This window comes from Tachypleus tridentatus, chromosome 10, assembly GCF_004210375.1.
Source record: "Tachypleus tridentatus isolate NWPU-2018 chromosome 10, ASM421037v1, whole genome shotgun sequence".
Classification (NCBI taxonomy): domain Eukaryota; kingdom Metazoa; phylum Arthropoda; class Merostomata; order Xiphosura; family Limulidae; genus Tachypleus; species Tachypleus tridentatus.
The window spans coordinates 80509385-80533206 of NC_134834.1; the positions used below are offsets into that span (position 1 = coordinate 80509385).

Here is a 23822-nt window from a genome sequence, read left to right on the forward strand (position 1 = left end):
TACGTTATCAACTCCACACAGTAATACCGATTTCGGACATTCCTAACTAATGAGTTTCTTTTGCAATCAGACATAGAAGTGGGGAAAAACCAGATAAATAATTTGTAAAACAGTAAAATATGTTTTAATATGACTGTAAGTAGTTATGATGACGAGAAACCCACTTGAAGTAAAAATGTATTCAAAAGACGTGTGGTATGTGTATTAAAATTTTAATTAAAATAAAGTACAGAAGAACGTTTAAAAGTCAACTTTCAGATAATATTTTAATAAACATACCAGCCTCATTCACAACACATGGTTTATCGCTGCTGTTAGATAGATCAAAACTGACCATTGTCAGTTATTTGAAATATTTATCAAACATATAGCAACAATGTTTCAAAACATGATATAATTCAAATGATAATGAAATTTTACATATTTAAGTATAACTGACCTTTGATTTTGTAAACAAAATTTGTTTTAAGCCACTAATACAGTCCGATAACTTGCTGTATGTTGAGTACAGTATGCCATAATCGTACGCTAACCCGTCAGTTATTGATAAGATACAGTTAGTGTTTCGTGCGACAACATAATGAGCTTACACAGATAGCGGCAATGTTTCATCATTGATAATTACGTTTTAAAACGTACAGTTTAATTAAATATAAAGAGTGTATTTCAGTGATATGTATGACTACATATTTAGTTTCTAAAGTGAACAATCTATTTTCAATATGTTGTAAACAGACAGACAGCGACAGTGTATTATAATTGACTTCTATTTTAATAAAAGATTTTATACATATATTGTAATTGTCACACGTGTAAGTAGGATAAAACTTTCACCTTATTTTGGGAAGATTGAAACACTCTGATAGGTTTCTGGTACAGTATATAATAGTATATGGTGAAAAGTAAAATAGTCATTTAAACATTAATTGATTGAGTTTTGATTGAGATATTGTTCTTTCAGGACTATTTAAATGATAAGGAAAAGTAATTAATTTAATGGTAATAAGTGTTTTATGACAAATTAATTATAAATGTATTAATTAATTAATGTTATATATCTTTGTTAATGAAAATTTAATTATTATTGAATTATTACTACGAGTCTTTTTTCATTAATGATTTAGTTATAACTGATTAGTGTTAAAAGTCCTATTTATAACGAATTAATTAATGCATCATTATTGAGTGATGTTTTGAACTTTACCAAGTGATACTACTACGTAGTCATCCAAGCGATATGTGGGACTATGAGAAAATGATAACAGTGAAAATGGCCTAAAATCGCGTCCTCTGGTGATATCTTTTAGAATTCTCACGTCTTTATCTTTGATGACATCTTTCCCCTGACCACTTGTTCTCATTCTTCTCGTACATCCAGAATTGAGGATTAATTACTTACAGAGATACTTTCTCATTTCTAATAGAAAATATGACTCATTGAGGAAACAGAAAGACAAACTTTGTACCAATTTATCTGCAATAACTTTTAATGTTTGGAAAGAAAAGAATATGACAAGAAGTAATAACACCAAAAGAATGGGATATAAGCCAGACATGGGACAAAAGAACTTTACATTTATTTAATTCATAACACATAAACTCAACTTAACATAAATCAAGTCAGTGAAACCTGGATGCCCCTCTTCAGAAACATCTGTACAGTTAGATTATTAAATCAGCTAACGAACCAGAGTTTCATTCTAATGTTTTACAAAAACAGGTTATCCTGTTTTTTCGACGATTTCTATAATTCACTGAATAAGAGAGTCATAAGTTTTGAATTTCCGTAATCGACATTACTGAGTTGGGTGAATAACATATCGTATTTTCCTAACAACTGCTGTAAGTTTTCCTCTTTATTATTAGTACTTATTCTCTTCTTTATCGAGTGATTCGTTTATGCATTAGTGATAATTGTTTGTTTTCGAATTTCGCACAAAGCTACTGTGCTAGCCGTCCCTAATTTAGCAGTGTAAGACTTGAGGGAAGGCAGGTAGTCATCACCACCCACCGCCAACTCTTGGACTACTCTTTTACCAACGAAAAGTGGGATTGACCGTAACATTATAACGCCCTTACGGCTGGGAGGGCGAGCATTTTTAGCGCGACTCGGATGCGAACCCGCGATGCTCAGATTACGATCGCATGCCTTAACGCGCTCGGCCATCCCGGGCCGCATAAGTGATAAGAGTTAAATATATATGTAAAAACGGCTGGTATAGGTTGAGAACATTTTTTTATGTAGAGGAGCGAACAATGTATCCACCTTCTTCGGTCATCGTTGGTAAAACGGTGTAATGTTGCGCATCACTATTTCAAGAGGTTTCTTATGTGTAAAGCTCAACTCTAAGAGAAAATAGGATTTCTTTTCTGTTCCTCAACGTTCGAAAATATTTTGCAAGGTTATATGATCCCTGTGTATCACATCATAATGTTTACAAAGAAAGACACTTTAGGAAATAGTTTCTCAAGCTGAAGGAAAATATGACGGGTCAATAACACTGTGCAACACTCAAAAAAGTACAAGAGACCTGTGGCCATTTTTATATGCAAAATGACATGGGAAATCCATTTCTGGCCTTCTTTTTGTTGAATTAGGCATGCTTTTGCATATTTGTCACTGTATACTTTTTTTTGTCATTATTATTAAATAAAATTCTCCAACGCATTCTAAAATGGTTTTCAACCCGGGGCTGGAGACCAATCTTAGTAACACCTACAATGTGATATGATTAATAGCACAGTATAGTTTAAAATCATATTTTCTGGTTTATTATTATGTGCTTATATTTATTTGAGTTTATCACTTAATATTTTATACTTCAAAGCTTGTGTTTAATGTTGTTTATTTTTTTCTTTAAGATCTTATTTGTTTTCAACAATGAGTGCAAGACAGTGCAAAAATGATCCAAACAGATTCTGTTGCATGTGTGGGGAATTAACTTTTGCTAAAGAAAAGCGCAGTACTACACGCCGTATCAAGAAAATGTACAAGGCGTACTTCGTTTGTGACTTAGGAGACCAGGACAAGTAAGGACAAGTACTACAGCAAAGAAAAAGAAACACATTGTTTACCCAAATTTGCAATCAGCAATACGCCCAGTAGAGCACTCAGAAAATTTACCTGTGCCCAAACCTCCAGATCAAGAAATGCAGAGTTCCAGCAGTGCAGATGAACATTCCAGTGGTGAATATGTGGAGCCCAATCATCCAGAAAGCGAGAATAAACCAATACCATTTTCTCAAGAGGCTCTAAATGACTTGTGCAGGGATCTCTATTTAATCAAAGACAAAAGTGAGTTTCTGGCATCAAGGCTTCAAGAACGTAATCTTCTTGAGAAAGGAGTGAAGATAACACTGTACAGGAAACGTACAGAGGATCTGCTTGCATTATTCACCATGAAGGAAGACTTATGCTTTTGTAATGACATCACTGAACTTTGTAAGCAACTGAAAATGTCATATGATAACACCAACTGGCGACTTTGCATAGATGCATCCAAGGACAGCATCAAAGCTGTTCTGCTACACAATAGTAATACTCTGCCTTCTGTTCCCATAGCTTATAGCACAACCATGAAAGAATCATATGAAAATCTGAAAGCAATTCTAACAAGCATACAGTATGATGACCATAACTGGCATATTTGTGCAGATTTCAAGGTTGTGGCCATGTTTACTGGCCTTCAGCTTGGCTATAATTTTGCTACTTCCTGTGCTTATGGAACTCCAGAGCAAGAACTGAACATTATGTACGCAAGGACTGGCCGATCCGAGAAGAAATTGAGCAAGGAAAACACAACATCATGCACAAACCACTTGTGAAAAGTGATAGAATTCTTTTACCACCTTTGCATATTAAACTTTGTTTGTTTAAGCAATTTGTGAAAGCCTTGGACAAGGAATCCTCCACATTTGCATATCTTGCAGAGAAGTTCCCTTCCCTGAGTCAAGCTAAAATTAAAGAAGGTATCTTCATAGGTCCCCAAATTCGAAAAATTGTACTTGATGACACCTTCATCACACATCTCAAGAGAAAAGAGAATCTTGCCTTTGAATCATTCAAGAACGTTTGTGATAACTTCCTGGGGAACCATCGTTCAGAAGACTATGTGCAAGTTGTGAATGGTCTGCTGAGTCATTATCATGATATTGGATGTAACATGTCTCTAAAAGTTCATGTGCTCCACTCTCATTTGGATTTTTTTTGCGGAAAATCTTGTTGATGTGAGTGATGAACATGGCGAGAGATTCCATCAGGATATTTTAGTGATGGAACGACGATTTAAAGGAAAATGGAACCCTGGCATGTTGGCAGACTACTGCTGGGGTATAAAAAAAAAAGATCACACTCCACACAAGAGGCTTAGAAGAACAAAAGTTGTTTAAACTGACAGGTGTGTGTTTTTAATTCATAAACAATAAATGTTTTGTTATACACTTGAAACTTCGTCAAGATACCATCATATCAACCGTTAGCCTACTACCTCATCAAGCACCCAAATAAGAAATTTTCATTTCGGGTCGAAAAAAAACCAATAGTTTCTGAGCACCCTGATTATTTTTCAGGCCTCAAAGAGGTTGTTATGTTGTTTATATATATGTTGTATCGGTAAAAGTACCTGTAAATTGGCTGGTTTAATCCTCGCATTTTCATAGATTCGTTTAATCTGTTCACTGTTGAAATTAGATAATCCAATTGCCTTGGTCATTCCTGCATCTACAGCATCTTCCATTCCCTGTAACAACAGACACGTTTGTGAACGTCTATACGACTCTTACACTAATATATTTTTTTACATAGCTACTTAAAGTACAAATAATGTATGTTTTTCTTATTATTTATCAACACTGAGTACCTGCAGTTAATCTTGTGTATGGATATATTATAACTTCTTACAAGATGAGAATTAACAAACAGATCAGTATTAGACACTTTTATGTTATGGCGTTTTGAAACTTATTTTATTCACACAGTTGTTATATATGTATGTTGTAATTTCAAGAGTGTGCAGTACTGGTGTTGCTAAATCGTTCAATAAGATAAATCAATAGAATAAATTTAAGTTTCGTATAGAATAATTCTCTGTACCTTTATATCTCAGTGACAAATGATAAATCATGTGAGATTAAGTTTTATATATATTTCTTTATTATTTTCTGGCTGTATCCTGTTCTTTCATTTAATGTTTGTTATTGTATTCATTTATAAACATCCGTCACGATGTGAATAAACATTTTAAAATATTATGCATCTAACATAAATTCCACCTCTTTTATGAAGCCTAGTATTAATATTTCAGCACAGATATCCCATTGTGTTACTTCGCGCTTAATTTCAAACTTATTATTTCAGTTTGTTCTAATTCAGAATTACTGAAAAAAGATGAAATTTCCTGAAACTGATATAACAAAGTGGTAAATAGAAAGTTGAAAAATATTACATAAAGAACTCAGTCTGACATTTAGATTCAAAATGTTTCCAGATGTAAAAAATTCTCATGTCAAAACATAAACATTTTTTTCTTTCTAATATTCAAAGTTATAAAAGGAAACTGTCTCATTTTTTTATTACAGTACATGTCACATACACCTAAAGAACAAATGTTCCACACTGATCTAGGTGGTTAGGCATGTTTTCATCTGATTTTCATAATATTCGTTCAAATCTCCAGTTATGAAAAAAAATGTACAATGCAACACCAAACTTCATTTTTTGTTGCTATATCATTAACTGAAAACTACATCTATTTATATAATGTTTATTTTATCGTTATGCTACAACATTATGATTAATGTGAGCTGTACAAAGCACCTTAAATGTTCTTCTGTTTTCTTTGAGTGAGCAGAAAATACATAAAGAGGAAATATCGAAATAAAAGGACAAACATGGCAAAATTTTTTTATGCAAGACTTCTTAACGATCTCACATGCGACTTTTCATACAACATAAAAATATTACTTTTAAATTTCATTTTATTAAAATTAATGTGAAATTTTGTTTGTAGATGTTTTCTTACAGCAAATCCACATCGAGGTATCTGCTGAATCCACCGAATGGAATCTAATAATGTAAATGTCAAATACTTTTTGGAAGAGCATTCAGCTTTTGTTCAATGTTACTTTCAATTACAGCTTATTTCTAAAAAAAATATTTATTATATTCTCTAGGGTCTGAGGGTCGCGGGTTCGCATCCCCATCGCGCCAAACATGCTCGCCCTTTCAGCCGTGGAGGCATTATAATGTGACGGTCAATTCCACTATTCGTTGGTAAAAGAGTAGCCCAAGAGTTGGCGGTGGGTAGTGATGACTAGCTGCCTTCCCTCTGGTCTTACACTGCTAAATTATATACGGCTAGCACAGATAGCCCTCGAGTTGCTTTGTGCAAAATTTAAAAAAACAAACAAACAATTTCTTTAAAAATTAATGTTTAGACCTTTTAATCCATTAAGATCATGAGTTAAAGTGGAACAAAACGTAAATAGAAAACAATTCAACTCCAAATGTGTTTTAATCCTATAGCCTACCGAAAATTAGCCTGTAACTTTAAAGACAGATTATAATTTTCTATTTCATCATCATTTTAACCTATAAATTATTATCTCCATAACTCGTTAAAAGTCAGTGTTATTATAAAATAAAATTTAATAGACATTTTTTGTCAGGAAATTATGTGACAAAATCAGATAACCTGCTTTTGAAGAAGAAAAACCAAAATGGTATATAAATGGATTTTGAAATTTTAAAATTGTGTTAATATAGCACTTTAGAAAAACATACCATGGGTTTTCTGTGTTGTTGTTTTTAATATAGTATTATCTGAAATGTATCATTTATTCCATTTGTGTGCAATTTTCACGTAACAAGTAGTCAAAAAAATCCTGTGGTTGATTTCTTCCTAGCTTTCTCGGTCATTCTGTCGAAGTAACACCTGCTCTGACCACAGAAGAGGTCTGTAATATTACACATTGTGCAAGGATGTAGACATGATGTCCTTCAGCAGAATGAGAGCTATAATTACTCAGAATAAGTTTGATGTTCCCTTCGAAGTAAGTATTTTAAAACATAAACAGTGTGATAGAAATTGTCAGTGGTTTGATAAAGATTACATATCTCCAAACAGCTAAACGCATGAACACTGAGTTCACGTGACTATTAAAAAACTGTTCATTTTTTGTTATTTTGTGTACTGTTTCTTTACTTCATTTGTGACAACCCAGCTATTCAAGGTCAGAACTACTTTGTTATAAATATATTGAAGAATCCCTTGTTATTCAGTGCACCTTTCCCATATTTCTACGCTTCCCCACACAGTGCTAAAAACCGAGTTTTGATCCCCGTGGTGAACAAAGCACAGATATCCCATTGTGTATTTTCATGCTTCATTACAAATAAACAAACAAATCTGTAAATAAAACATTGTGGATAATATTTAAAGTATACACTAATAATATCTAATATGCCACTACTCTTTCTCACTTTCCAAGTGTCCACCAAGTCTGCCTCATAGTCTATAACTGGCTTTCCATCTTTCCTTGGGAATGATGCATCACCGTCTGTTGGCTAAGAAAGTAACGCAATATTGTGATCAGTATTTCAACATATCTTGAAGCAAAAAAATGACTGTTTACCACATTTAATCAAACACTCAATTTCAGACTTTCTACAACTATATGATACTTTCTTTAAAAGTTGTATGCAATCTTTGACCTTAAAGAAAATAACCAAATGGCTTTCCTATAAACTCTCATCCTATTTATACGAGTATAAATCCCTAAGAATAACTACTTAAAGTAAGAAGCAAAATTTTCATTGCTCCCTGTCATAAACTGAAATATGTTCAGCTGTGGTCATGAGTCAGGACACTCTAGTGATGTTTGTTCAGAATTTTAAGGATTTTTTTTTTCCAAAATAAGAATCGAAGACAAACTATCACAATTCACAAAAAACATTATAGTTAAAAAAACACTCACAAATAGATATAAACACTTTAAAATGATAAATTCAAATGTAAAAAAAACAATTTTTTTATATTTATATTTTTATGACAAAGTAAACTCTTTAAATTACACATTTTTATTTTTCTGTATGGTATATAAATTGAACTGACACACTTATCATAAATAGAAAGTAAGAGTTATGAAAAGACTGGACAGATGGAATATCACTATTTTATTTTCATGAACGCCAATCTTTTTCACTGATAAGATAGAAAAAAATATTTTTTGTCAAATTAAAACATTTAACATGTATACTACAAATTAATACACAAATGTAGAGAGGGAACAGGAACAAATAAATAAGGCCGGTGAAAATATCTGTGTTACTAGAAAAGAATCCAATGAGCTAAGACTTCTTACATAACAAATAACTGTTATTAACGTCAAAAATATCAAATGGAAACAAAAGTCACTGTTGTTAAAAATAATTTCAAAGAATAGAATGGTACGATAGGCAAAAAAAATTCAACTCATGAATTGTAGCTGCTGTATTTTGGAGATTCAGTTTCTTATGCGCATCCATTTGCACACGAGATCCATATAGATCTATATAGATTATTCGTAAAGGATCATCTTCAGACAATGTTATACTCCTTCTATGAGACTTGAAATAATGAAATTTAATAAAGTGTTGAAAACTTTGTGCTCTTTATAAAAATTAAACTTTCAAAACATTTACAACAACTGTATGTAACAAAGCCTCTTATATGAGATTATTAATTAAAGTGTACAATAATTCAGGATGTATTAAGTTAATAAAATGTATTTACTGAATGTCAACATCTTTCATCTTTGTACCGAAAGAACAGTTCACGTTTTTAGAAACTCACCACAACACTGAGAGGAAAATGTACCAGATACAAGTCGACATAACTCAATTGAAGATCATCTAACGACTCTTGAAGATAGTGAAGAACTTTATCTCGATGATGCCCTCCATTTGGCAGCTGGAATTATACAGAAGTATCTATATCATGATTAAGTTAGAAGAAAAGAACAAAATGCTGCCAAAATTGACATGTTTAAACTAATGCTGAGAGCAACTTATTGTAATGTTATGTCCTACGAAGCTATACTGGGAGAATTTTACACTTGACCATTACATCAGAGTGGCTGTATGTGACAGAATCGTCCACCAACTCTTGAAATATTAAAAACGGTTTAGTGACACGGTGGAAGAATCCCTCCATCATTTTGGATTCCAAAATTATAAAAAAAAACAATTTATATTTTGAAACATTTTTTTTAGCTAAATACACTTTGCCTCCTGCTGAAGGTCTAAGCTCACAAAAGCATTTAAACTGGAGCTCCAAGATATACATCCAAATTGATTAGGTTTTATAGAGTTACTGAATATAAGAGTAAATTCCGTAAACCATATTACTGATTCTTCTCAGATGTATAATCCTTCCCAACGTCTATCTAGCTTTGAAAATTGCTCTATCTTGCAATATGAAATATTTAGCCACTCTATGTCACTTTGATGAAATCCAATCTTATCAGAGGTAATACCAAGCGACTTTTCACTTTTCAGCTGGTTTAAGTCTTTCACACCTGAATTCATCTATAATTTTTCTATTCTTCAAATCCATGAAAGCCCATCTAACCATTAATTATTTAGTATATGCCAGTGTTCCATTCCAGTTTATCGCAATTACTTGATGCAGATTTATTTCTAATAACTCCTGGTATTATTATTTCACTTCTTGGTGATATAAAGACTGCTCTCTTTCTCACTTCTTGTTCATCCTCTATTGAGATAATTGCTTTGTAGTGCACATGGATTTCCTAGCAACAACTGTGAAGATACTTGGAGCTATCATAACTTTGCAGCTATGTCTCCACAAGAAGTCAGTAGTCACTACGTCAGTTACAATGTATCATGACGTATGGAAACGTTTCTTACAGTAAAGGCAACTGTTATCTTTTTGGAACTTTAATTTCACGTACTCTTGGCATCACTCCCTCCTTCCTTTATATCTGGATGCATATTCTTACCTTTCATTACCAAACCACGATTACATTCATTCAATATACCATAAAATATTATACTAGTAAGCCTACAGACACGCGAAATATTTTTCTAAAACTATAAGTTTTCCAAACTATCACGAGTGAAAGCTGATATACCAATAGTGCTCGATATGATTACTTTATATGTTATATGATGTATCGCCCCCGGAGAGTACAGCGGTATGTCTCCGGATTTACAACGCTAAAATCAGGGATTCGATTCCTTTCGTTGGGCTGAGCAGATAGCCCGATGTGGCTTTGCTATAAGAAAACACACACAAACACATATATGATGTATTTAGTTGTTTATCTGCAACAGAAATTAATTCAAGTTACATTGCCACCTGAGAGCTTTCATTAATGATGTACACCTACTTTTCCTATTCACATCTCTAATGACACCTATCAGTTGATCACACTCCAACAAATCTGTCAAAACATGTGGAACTTCCAAGAACGATAACTGGTCGAGCCTTTCCGAATATTACATAAACGCTCATATTTCCTTCATACGATATTCTGGAACTTTACTTTTGATACCTTCTACAGGATTGTCACTCCAAACCTGTTAGATAAGAAAGCTTCCAATGTTTTATAGATTCCTTAGTTCTCAGCTGTAAAAATACTTAATGTTGAAGATGAGCATTTTAAATGGGCAGAAAGATGAATAGCTTGTTTGCTATGATTCCTTGAAATCCTTCTAAAAATTATTTTTAGCTGAGCCTGACATGTCTCTTATGTTACTTTTCTACTATAATCTGGTGGTTTCTCGACTGGGCAATGAAGTTGAAATAGCAAGCTAAGTTTTGTGAAAGTATCTGTTACTGACAGCACTAGAGTAGGCCAGGAAGATCCTGTAGTAGCATGTTAAACATAAATACTGATAGATCAAATATGTTCTCCTATTCCATATCTGATTGGACAGCTACAGAAATAGGAGTAACTGGTTTGATTTTTGCATTCACCAGTTCGTCATTCAAATACGTCATTGATGTTATTTTCTACTTTGTTCACCATGCTGTTATAGTCTTTCTGCACAGAATAGATTTTTTATTCGCAACCCTTATTTAATCTCTATGGACATATTCACTGATCTTAGTTTCAATAGGAACTTTTCTCTAAATCATTCTTGAAATATTACATCTTTCCTTTACTTTCTCTCTTAAGTTATTTCTTACCTTTTGATCTTTTAATTTTTTATTAATTTTTTCTTCACCTTTAAATTTTCTACTGCTATCTTTTTTATCTTCATTTTGTGCAGTCACTTCCATTAAAGTTCTGATTTAGACATGCATCGGATTGCCATCTTAAATTTCAATCACAGTCCTATTTTAGTTTAACCAAAATAATCCCACTTGTTGCATTGGGGTTGTATCTTATTTTATCTTTGAGCATAATGTTTTAGATTATTTGGTAAAAATAATGCAAAATCCAGTTTATTTAATGATAACAAATGAACTTATTCCTTCGTTAACGTTTGCTACAGACTATATTTATCTTCACTATATTTTTAAGACAAAATTGACAAATATGGTTTTATTTAAAAAATTCAGAGGCTGATGGTAAAGCCCCTCCACCTCCAGTGGCATGTCAATGGATTTAAAGCTAGTAACCATGTTTCGATATTTGAGGTGAGCACAGCACAGATTGCCCACTGTGTAGCTTTATTTTTAGTTACAAACAAACAAACAAACTACTGGTTAATCTACTAATTTGATTTACTTTGATAAATAAACAAACACATAACAGATTGAGTAACTAAACAGCACTATCATTGAATAATGTTTTCACATTAAACTCACATAGTTAATCAACGATTATTCATCTTTATATCGTGCTTTTATGTCTGTATACACTTTGAAATTTACGATTAATTCATAATTAGCTCCCTCTATAAAACATCAAAGCTAATTCTTTTTAAATAAAGCTTACAAAATACTAAACAGTGTAATATATTAACTGATGTTACATTCCATGTTACTGTTTGTTTGTATTTTAATTTCGCGCAAAGCTACACGAGGACTATTTGTGCTAGCCGTCCCAAATATTGCGGTGTAAGACTAGAGGAAAGGTAGCCATTCATCACCACCCAGTGCCAACTCTTTTACTAACGTAAATTTATAACATCCCACAGCTAAGAGGGCGTTCCCGTTTGGTGTAACGGTGATTCAAACCCGAGACCCTCAGATTACGGGTGAATCACCTTATCCACCTGGCCATGCCGGGCGCAATTAGTGTTTGATATCAGTTAATTGGTTAGCAAAGAACATCAACCCTTTCTTTATAAATAAATTAAAATAAATACACTTAACAAGCATGTATTAGTATCACTTTCAAAATACGAAAAACAAAGCTTACGATAAAATATTGTAGATAAACTAGTGTATTTATTTATTTTTCTAGAACACGAACTCTGTGAAACTAAACGAAATAAGAGGATAATATTAACTTTACCTTAGACACAACGAAAATGTCTTCTCGTTTCAACTTCCCAGCATCAAATACTTTTTTTAAAGCATTTCCAATATCTTTTTCGTTCGTGTAGGCCCAAGCAGTGTCAATATGACGATATCCATATTCAATCGCGATTTCAACTGCTGCTTCTAATTCACCAGCTTTAGCCTAACAATTAAGAAAACAATATTAGAAACATTTTATAACTGTATACATATTACTCGACAATCATGCGGGTTCTTTTCTACCAGTTGTATTAAAGAACATTAGAATACACTAGATAAAAACAAAATACTATCCAAATTTATTTTCTACAAGTATAATTACAAATACATGATCACCTGCCATGTACCCAAGCCAATAATGGGCATGTGAGCTCCGTTATTAAGTTTAACATAGTGTGGAAACGATGCCATTTTACACGATTCGCTCACATGCAATGAAAAACTACCACGTCGTATCTTCTTACACTTGTTTTATATATGGCCATGAATAGAGATAACTGCTGCGTCATTTATCTCGTATGCGTAACTTAATCATTTTTTGTTTTGTTTGTTTCTTGAGTGTAAGACTAGAGGAACGGCAGCTAGTCATTACCATCCATTAAAGAAAGTGCTCTATTGGGTATAACATAAAACTTTTTATTACTGATAGCTGTTGAATCTGATAGTGCTAGGTTAACCTGATATATAATAGTAGCCATGAACATTAGACTCAGCAGATGATGAACAACTATAATTAGGCTCCTTGTTTACTTGAACCATCTAACGTCGGTCCAATATATAAACATTTTTTAAAACTGAAACATAACTCACGGAAACTTTCTTTATCTACCTCTTACCAGATATTATTCAACTTACTTTATATTACTTAAGTTTACTAACATATAAGATTCATCGTTTGTCATATCATGATATTTCGCTCCAACACAATTTAAATATTGTTATGAATGCCCTCAGTTTATTTGTCCTCGTTGCATACTGAGTTGTGTGATATACAGGAGGTGAACAAAAAAGTGACCCCTTAAAAATGTTAGTTTCTTAGATCTTTTATTAGATAACAGAAAAATATTTAAAACTTCATGTTTGTAGACATGCTCAAAGAGATCTGTTCAAATATGACCTAAAATCCTAATTTTAACACTGACTTTTCTAAATACCTGGACTTTTTATGATTTGAATTACATTTTATTGTAAAAATGTTGTAACCTGATGTAGTTTTTTAGATCTTTTCTAATTAGCCTACAAAATGTTCAAATAGGATTCACTACAATAATCGAACGTAAAAAGGAAACTCAAAGTAACATAAACCAGTTTCACAAGTTGTTAATTAGTTTTCATTCCCTTGTGTTTGTGTACTGCTTCACATCAACGTGACATGTTTTCAATGAGTTTATGTAGATATTGCTGAGTGATGGATAGCCATCCTTCTTTAAATATTTTCAAAAAGTCCATCTTTCATAATTGGCTTGTGATCTTTCATTAATTGGTTTAAATTAGCAAATAAATTTTCAATCGGATTGATACCAGGTGATTAATCTGGTCATTACATAACATTAATTATCCTTCTTCTAAGATATATTTTAATGACTTCAAAATGCAGGTAAATTTAGAGGCTAACTGGAATACCATATACAGCAGGTGCACAATACTTTTGTATGAAAACATTTAACTGAAATAATGGTATTCACGAAAGCTTGTGTTAAAATTAGTATGTGAGATCATATTTAAACATATCTTGTCGAATATGTTCTAGAAGCAAATAGTTTTACATAATTTTGTGTTATCTGATAAAAGATATAACATATTAACAATATTTCCAGGGCTTATATTTTTCCACCCCTTGTAAATTCACAAAATTACTTATTTTACATTATTTATTACTTACTCCCTCCCTTCTTGCGCTGAATGAATTTAAGAAATTACGGTCTTGTACAGAAAATGAATTTAAAATGTCTCAATTCCGATTTCTGGCTACATTTAATTAAGAAAACATCTGTACGTTGTGTACGTAACAACTTGAAAAATCAGACCGAAGACTAGAACTGTAGACCAGACTGGTGGTTGATCTTGTGACAGTAGTATAATTTCGAAAATATGTTAATCTGTTCCTGTTTGACATAACAGAGCATTATATACAATATTCTGTAGAGATATACCTCCCATGTCAAGAAGTAGATCACCAATAAACTTAATAATTTTTGCCGTTAATAGTTCTCCTCGATACAAATCTGAAAATGATAACTACGTACTACAGTATTCAAAAACAAAATATCGATAAAGTTGGAACTGATTGCGTATATAAAATGGATCATAACTCTCAAAGGTAGATATTTGTGATAGAGTGAACCATGTTACTTTGCTGAAAGAAGGCGTGAATTACATCTTTTCTTTTATAAAGAGATGAGTTTATGAACACCGGCACTTCAAAACCAGCTTACGGGAAGACATTAAAGTCAGTAATAGAGTTACCAGACCCGTAATACAATTAAGTTACATAATTAGAAATTAACAAAATATTTTCATGAAAAGGTACAAAGAATAACATTTAAATATGTCAATTACACAAAATCTGTCATATCCATTACTAATGAGACACAACATCAGAGTTCTGCATCATCATTACCAATGAACCGAATCATCAGTTATTATAACTGTTCAAGTTATGTTTGATTCTTCGGACCTCCAGTTATTGTAACTGTTGAAGTTACGTTTGATTCTTCGAATCACCAGTTATTATAACTGTTGAAAATATTTTGATTTAAATCACCAATATTATAACTGTTGAAATTATATCTGATTCTTTTCTGCTCTGGCAAGAAGGTTTTATTTTATTGCAACTCAGTTTAGAATCAGTGTTTTGTATAATTTATTCTTAAATAAAGCATATTGTCATAAGTTCTTAATTCTATGGCACTGGGCACAAAAGTTATTGAATACAGAAAAAAAAAATTAGTTCCTAATCTGATCAAGTTTAAAAATTTTATCGTCTCAGTACAAACATGAATCATTGATGTTTGTTTATCGCATTCAATAACTTGAAACCACATAAAAGCTGGAGTTTTCTAAATTATTGTAACAAAGTAGTGTTTAACGGCACGATGTGGAAAACTTACTATTTGTTCGTTGGTCTTTTGAAGATATATTGCAGATTGTTCCAGAATAGTCAATAGACTGTCTATTTCAGTTGAGGTAAGTTGTAATATACCATTCGATGTTTTTCTTTGTAGGGTTTCTTTTTCGAGCTAAAACAACTAGATAAATGTCTCGATGGTTGCTTTTGAACTAACTAAACCGTATAATAGTTTATACTCAGGACTAACACTTTTAATTCTGAAGAAAACAGAGTGTCAACATATAATCTGTTGTGGCTTATCAACAGTTTAGAGCTGACACAGTAAATAATACAGAAGTATTTCATGTGTCAATTAGATGATATTACGGAATGTTTGTGAGGCATGTGCTCTGATTACTTTAGATATCATAATAGTAAACTCAATAATTAAAATAATGTCATAAAATGTTGTTCAGGGTTAAAACAAGTCGCCAGCCTCATTGAATTTAAGAAAAACATTGGTTGGTTTGATCTTTTTTAATATTGAATTTCGCACCATGCTACATGAGAGCTATCCCCAATAGCTGTCCATAATTTAGCAGTGTAAGACTAGAGACAAGTCATCACCACCAACTCTTTGGCTAGTTTTTTACCAACGAATAGTAGGATTGACCGTAAAATTATGACGCTTCAACGGTTGAAAAGATGAACATGTTTGGTGTGACGGGAATTCAAACCTGCGAACCTCAGATTACGAGTAGAGTGCTCAAACCAGTACAAATTGGACGCAAATCGGCAGCGAACAACAATTGCTTATTGAAAAATAAACCAACAAAATTCCTAGTGATATGTGTGTCGGAAAAACAGGCATTACTTCTCTTAGAGAATGGACAGATTCTTATATCCGAAGAAATTCATCTACGGGCTGTATTTGAATGAGGTTAGAACTTGCCCTGAGACTATTTATTAACACTAGTGGCTTATTTCACTGAAAGTTCTGCTAGCTCAACACAGCCCTATGAATTAAAGCTCACTGCAACATTCAATCATAGAATATTTTGATGATATATAGCTTTACAGAAGGTAAGGACATAATATGAAAACAACTTTTAATGTACAGATTGCAACAACCACTGGCGATATAAAACCTTGGTGGAATCACATATTTGAGAACTACATTTTTTACACTGTTTGATGATTACGTAAAGCCATCCAAAACTCATTATTTTTTTCAAAGAATATGTAAGATCCCTTTCAGATGAAAAATATTCATTCATTCACTTCACAAACATGTGTTGAAATCGAGGATTTAGAATCCCGAAAGGAAGTAACCCTTATACACAGTAGCATGGAAAACGAAGAAGTATGAATCACCGAGGTTAAGAGAAGTAGTGTTTACCAAGATTAGGTTAGGTTATCAATCATACTTCCAGTTCAAATACTACATACCACGAGCAGTTGAAGAATAAAATGGCTATTCATGTCATTTCATTAAAAAACAACCATACTAGATGTATTGATTTCTCTTGTTACGTATTACGATTTCAAATAAACGGAAGTTTCAATTTGAATTTATAAGTTAATTGAAGGTTAATGTCTTAAATTTATGTTATTTGCCAACAAGATTTACACACACAATTTTCTTTATTTAACACAAATATATTTTAATATACAAACAAAAAAGTACAATTTATAATAAAAGTTGTTAGTAATATGTATCGCAAATGATGGTTTACATACAGGACTTTTATAAACTTACAAGACAATACTGAGTCTTGTCTAGAATGGAATACTGTATCGACGATCCAGATATAGAAGGAGCAAATTAATTTTTAATTGATACTGTCACACGTCGCTCAAACTAACGCTCTCTTGTTTCTTGAGAGAAGTAATATTTATTTGCTAAATGATAATATATTTCTGTTATTTGGGTTGTTCAACTATTTCTTTTCTAAAAGAAACTTACAGAGTTTATCGCGGTAGGAACAACTTAGTGGAAAACTAATTAACCTCTCATGTGATGAGAGTCTATCTTTCTAGTACAAAATTAAACAAAAAAACTAATGTTGTACCTTATGTATTATTCTGTTATCCAATGAATACAATAGACAAGTTATTTGGCGAATTACCAGAATTAGCTTCAATAGCTTATTATGTAACAACAGTAACGAACTATTTATCTAACTTTTTCAATTATAAACACACTTCTGAACGCCTGAAAGGACATCAGGCAGATTATTCTTGCTTAACGATTTATACTCGTTGATCAGATATTGTTCCTATCACATAAATATGGGTTTGTGGAAATGCCTTTTATCTAAATCATCCTTCAGATCGAGATCATTATCATAATGCCTTTTATCTAAACCATCCTTCTGATCGAGATCAGTATGATAATACCTTTTATCTAAATCATCCTTCTGGTTGATATCATTATCATAATACATTAAATTTATTCCTTTCTCATTGATCATCCGATTCTGTATTTCATGCTAATCCTGGTTGTCTTCTGTCAGGACAAATATTAATATCAAACTTTTATATGCTATCAGTACATCATTTTAGATTAGACACAGAAATAGAAGTTTAAAGTTATGTTTATTGTAAACATTTTCCTGGTTTCAAATGTTCTCTACAAATACCTTCTTCTGTGTGGGTATTTGGGTATGTTAATTTTTGAATACCCAGAAGGGTCAAGTGCACGAGACTTCTTCCTCCATCACTAACTTTCATGTCGTCTACTAGTTAGAATTTGATGTTGTGTAGACTTTGGGCCAGAATATTCGTCAGTACTCAAGCCATTTTCAGGACAATGTCCATGTATCGTCTTGATTTGTCCTTTTTTTATCCATTATTTTATTTTTTATTTATATTCCATTTTTATCTTTTTTTAAATATTTCTCTTCGTTTTCTTGTTATTATTTTTTTTAAATATATATTTTCCTTTTTTGATATATATTTATGGGAAAAATGAAATAATAATAATAAAAGTAAAGAAAAGAAAAAATAAGTCAATAAATAAAAATAAAATAAAACTAGTTTTAAGCGTCTGGTGCATGGTGGCCAGCTTGATTTGTATTTCAACTCCCGGATTACGAAAGATCTGGGTGTTGACCTAGTTCCAGGCTAGTGTATGGTTATGTTTCCTGTTTAAAAGCGTCCGAAGGCCATCTTTTCAACTACATGTATCTATTTAGGTCAGCGGTTCCTGTCCTTGAACAAGGACCTCGCCGCAGGGCAGACGTTATATTTTTTTAATCTTGTCTTGGGGTAAACAAATATATTTCCATTGCTAATTGAGGCTGGTTGAAAATTCCGGGAATGCCTTGTAAAATAATCGCGTTTATCGGTAGTTTAGTTGAACTTTTTAAGTGTGTTTCTGTATTTGTTAGTACTTGTTTTTCGTGTTTTTTTTCTGACTTGTAGTCTTCACTAGCATGAATCCTTCGTCGTCAGAACTAGCTTAATTACGTACTGAGTTAGCGTTTGTTTCAATATCCATGGTGGGGTTTTGATTACTTATGCTACTAATCGTTTGGTTTATATTTACTAAAGCATTGTCGATCGGTGTAGCCTCAGCTTCACTGTCTACAGTAGTTAAATTAATATTTTCTTTACTTACTTTGCATATCTTTCTTTTTTTCTGGCTTTAGTAGTTGTATCTTCAAGTGGGGAAATTTCAAATTTCAGATCGTTTTTAGAAAATTGTATTAAGGTTTTCAATTGTAAATTTTCATTTAAAATTTGGCCACCTACACTAGACTAACTTTTTGTTGCTGTTGAGCACGAACCCTGGCCTTCCACGGTCGACGTCATTTCGTCATTCACTTTATTTGTTTGCTCCGGTATCCTGTTCTGTATGGCTCGTAGCTTCGCCAACGAAATCAAACTTTTAGGTCTTTGTTTCTTGTTCTTGTTGATGTAGCTTTTCTTCTGTCCTTGTAGTCTTTTCTTGCAGTTGACTGGTGTGTAGCCCAGGTAAAATTGTTTCACTCAATAGGTTCTCCAGGAGACCGAAATAAGTTCGTAATACTCTTAAAACTTAAGAGCCTGAAAAATATCGACTTGTCTCGTCTCTCACCAACAAAAGAATCTACAAATACCTTCTTCTGTGTGGGTATTTGAGTATGTTAACTTTTGGATTCGCAGGAGGGTCAGGTGCACGAGACCTCTTCCTTCTTCCCTAACTTTTATGTCGTCTACTTGTTGGAATGTGTTGTTGGGTAGACTTTGGGCCAGATTATTCCACAGTACTCAGGCTCTTTTTAGAGCAATATCCATGTATAGTCTTATTTTCCCCTTTTTTTTACTATTATTTTTAATATTTTTATTCGTTTTCTAGTTGTTTTTTTCACTTTTATATATATAATTTTTTTTCATATATGTTTATCGTAGGAGTGAAATACTACTAATAAAAGAAATAAAATAAAAATAAACGAAGAATAAAATAAATAATGAAGAAAAATAAAGAAAGATAAAATAAAATAAAACTAGTTTTAAGTGTCTAGTGCGTGGTGACCAGCTTGTTTTATATTTCTTACATATATATTTATAGGAGAGAGGTACTTAGAACTATGCTCATCATGTACGTAGTCTCTATCGAGATCACACATTAAATCATTTTTATGCCAATTCTTATTAAAATAATTCAGTGCATTATGCAAGAGTCTTACAGATATTGTTTTTATGTTTGCATACTTGTGTATGAATGTGGATGAAGTGCTCTGTGGTACTTTATAGGCTGAGGTTAAGATTGAATTTTGTATTTTTTGTACTTTGTGTAATTGTTTTTGTGTTATGTTTATCCAAGCAGTAAATGCTTTTTCTATTATAGGTCTGATGTATGTTTTATAGATATTTATTATATCATCGAGTGATGTTCCTTGATTTTTACCTGAAAGACTTCTTGTATAATTTGCTCTTTTCCAAATTCTTATCAGGATATTGTTAGTACGCTGTATCTACGTTAATTTAGTATCACATGTTAATCCTAAAAATTTTGCAGAAGTAGCAGTCTGTAAAAGTGATCCATTCATGTATAACTTGGGTGGATATTTTTTTTTCAGTTTATTTAATCTGCTGAAAGATATTATTTGGGTTTTCGGAATATTAATTTTTATTCTATATTTTTGGTAGTATTCTTCTATATTATTTAGTACTGGTTGTAGGTTTGATGCTGCGAATGATGGAGTTAGGGCACTTTTCCAGACTGCTACATCGTCAGTCAGCAAATTGTGATGCAAAACCTAAATGTAGGTCCGACAGTGACATGTTACTCACATACATGATAAATAATATAGAGCTAATTACTCCTTCCTGCGGGACTCCCACCTCGGGTGAAAAGGACCCTGAGTGGGCCCCATTCACATCAACTTTACACGTTCTATTATCCAGGAAGTTGGATAGCCAGCGAATAATTAATTCCCTGTGGCATAGCCATATCCGTTAACAGATGGCGTAATCCGTTATGCCACACCGTGTCAAATGTTTTATCAATGTGGGGAAAGCAAGCTACAGTGCATTCGTTTTTGTTGAAACTGTCTGAAACTGATTCTGTTAGTTTGATTAGATGGTCCATAGTTTGTCTGTATTTTCTAAATCCATTTTGAATTTCGGGTAGTTTATAATTTAATTCTAAGTATATAGATAGTCCATTACTAATTATTCTTTCTAAAATTTTGCCGATGCAACTGGTTAGGCTAATTGGGCGGTAATTGTTTGGTTTATTCTATGGCTTTCCTTCTTTCTGGAACATTAATATTACTGCTTCCTTCCAAGAAACAGGGATATATCCAGCTAATAATGATAGGTTAAATAAAGCTGTTAGGTGTTCATATAATTTCTGAGTACCGTGTTTTAGGAGGATAGCTTGGATATCATCTTCTCCAGGAGCTTTGTTTTTTTGTGAGGTCCGGCATGGTCAAGCGTGTTACGGCGTGCGACTCATAATCAGAGAGTCGCGGGTTCGCATCCCCGTCGCGCCAAACATGCTCGCCCTTTCAGCCGTGGGGGCGTTATAATGTTACGTTCAATAACACTATTCGTTGGTAAAAGACTAGTCCAAAAGTTGGCGGTGGGTACTGATGACTAGCTGCCTTCCCTCTAGTCTTACACTGCTGAATTAGGGACGGCTAGCACAGATAACCCTCGTGTAGCTTTGTGCGAAATTCAAAAACAAACAATTGTTTTTTTTTGTTCTTTTTGATAGCTGTTTGTACTTCCGTTACTGTTATATTTTTTATTAGTTGATGAGTGCTCCAGTCTATTGTTTTCTCTGGTTTTATTAATGTGTTTACTGGGAATTTTGGTGTGCATATGTTTTTGTTGTGTTCAATAAAGTTATTGACTTTATTATAGAAGTATCTGTTCATGTCTGTTTCATAACGTGTTTTGAACGTGTTTTCCAGGTGGTTTCTAAATATCTCAGCTTTTTCTATGTTAGTGTACGCTGTTTTGCCATGTAGTTCGAGTGGTGGGTATTCTTTGTTGTTTTCCTATATTCGTGTATTTTTTCAATTGCACATAATTCTTTTGGATCTGTTTTTTGATTTAGTTCTGAGCAGAAGGTGTCCCAACTGTCTTTTTTTGTTCTCTGATTTGATGTCTTATTTTATTTTTTATAGTGTTTATAGTGTGGGGTTTCGATTTTGTATAAACTGTGTGCGTAGTTTTTTTCTGTCTTTTATTAGGTGTATTATTTTTTGATGGGGTTGTTTTAAGTATGTTGTTGTGAAGTGTTTCTGTTTCGATATCGAGTTGTTGGCTGCATGTTTCAGACACTCAGAGATTATATGACTATACGCATCTATATCTGATGCGTCTGCGACAAAATGTAGTACTTCACTTGGTAAAGTTTGGTAAAGGCCATTCCATGGTTTAGATAACCTTCTCAAAATGTTGGAAGTAATTATCAACTTCATTATCATTAAATGGTAGTACTTTAATATTGATTTCAAAGCTTTCATTTTGCCTTGATCGATCAGAATAGTTTATAATTCCCATTGCTTTCAGTCTACTTTCTTTCTCAACTTCGATACGGGCTTGTTCGGTGTTTAGACGTTTCCTTTCTCTTTCAGCTTCGATACAGCCTTGTTCTTTATCTGCTTCTGTACGGTCTTGCTCCTTCTTAGCGTCCGTCGCTGGTAGAGCAGTAAGTCTAGGGATTTACAACGCTAAAATTAGAGGTTCGATTCCCTTCGGTAGACTCAGGAGATAGCCCAATGTGGCTTTGCTATAAAAAACACTTTTTACGATCTTCCATACGGGCTTGACCTTTCTCTGCTTCAATGCGAGATTGTTTAAGATTGATTTGTTTGAGTTTTAGTTGGATTTCTAACTTATCTTTATTACTCAACTCTGATTGACTAGTGAAGTTACTAGAGTATTCCCCTCATGCTTCCACAGACAACAAACCATCATTGACTAATATTTCAACAATACATTTTTAATTCATTTGTCTCAATTATTTCTTAACTTCTAAATCTAAAATTTTGGCAGCTTCGAGCAAATCACTTTTGTATATTTTTTTTAGTTGTTCAAGAAAACCTTGATAATCAAACATGATCAAATCTTGTTGGCACTGATAAATATAAATCGAATTATGATTTGACTTTTAATTTATTTCGAATTTTGTTTCTCATTCAGATCTCGGACACGAGGCCTCAGTTTATTATATTTTACTATTTAAAATAATCGGAAAGTTTAATTTTAATTTAGAATTTTACTAAATGTTAATATGTGCCAACAAGACTGATACACACAATTTTCTTTGTTAACACAAAAATATCTTAATATACAAAAAACAATATAATTTATAGTAACGATTATTATAAATAGTTAATACAAATAATTATTTATATACAAAAATTTCACAAACTCAGAAACAATATTCAGTTTTCTATTTGGTCTGGAACTTAATATTTTATCAATAGTTCAGGTCTACGAGGCGCAAATTATTTTAAAATTGTTATACAGATATACTTAACTTGACAGAAATGCTAGCTAGTTCTATTCTTCTTTGGCCTAACACAGTTTGCAAGCTTACCTTTCACAGAGGAAAATAGATATATAATGTCCTTGTAGAAATACTAAAATCGGAAGTTAATTCTCTGAAACTAAACTGTTCGAAGTCTGCAAACATTCCTGATGAAATTCTGTAGTTTTTCGATTAATAAGTGTTAACCACAATTATAGCTTCCAAGGCTTATTAGTATACTGATTGCAGCTGACAAACAATAATCTATCATTCTCTCGACTAGCTTTCATACTAATTAGGCGAGATTCTCAAACGTTAAAAATAT

At 32.6% G+C, this 23822-nt stretch overlaps 2 protein-coding genes across 7 annotated transcripts in view; one reads left to right on the forward strand and one right to left on the reverse strand.

The window, feature by feature from the left end:
- The window catches only part of LOC143229683 (uncharacterized), a 43467-nt gene extending 39034 nt beyond the window's left edge, over positions 1-4433 (forward strand). For all 6 annotated transcript variants that reach the window (XM_076462374.1, XM_076462376.1, XM_076462375.1 and 3 more), the window contains one exon: positions 2863-4433. In XM_076462374.1, coding sequence (XP_076318489.1) covers positions 3151-3825 — 675 coding nt within the window. In that variant the 5' untranslated portion in view covers positions 2863-3150 and the 3' untranslated portion in view covers positions 3826-4433. The remainder of the gene's footprint in view (positions 1-2862) is intronic.
- Positions 4434-4565: 132 nt separating this feature from the next.
- On the reverse strand, positions 4566-12920 carry LOC143229681 (aldo-keto reductase family 1 member A1-like). The gene is made up of 5 exons (XM_076462369.1): positions 12810-12920; positions 12469-12636; positions 8832-8948; positions 7481-7564; positions 4566-4739 (listed from the first exon to the last, which is right to left on the reverse strand). The coding sequence occupies exons 1-5, from the start codon at positions 12882-12884 to the stop codon at positions 4566-4568; spliced, it is 618 nt and encodes a 205-aa protein (XP_076318484.1). The 5' UTR covers positions 12885-12920.
- Positions 12921-23822: the final 10902 nt, after the last annotated feature.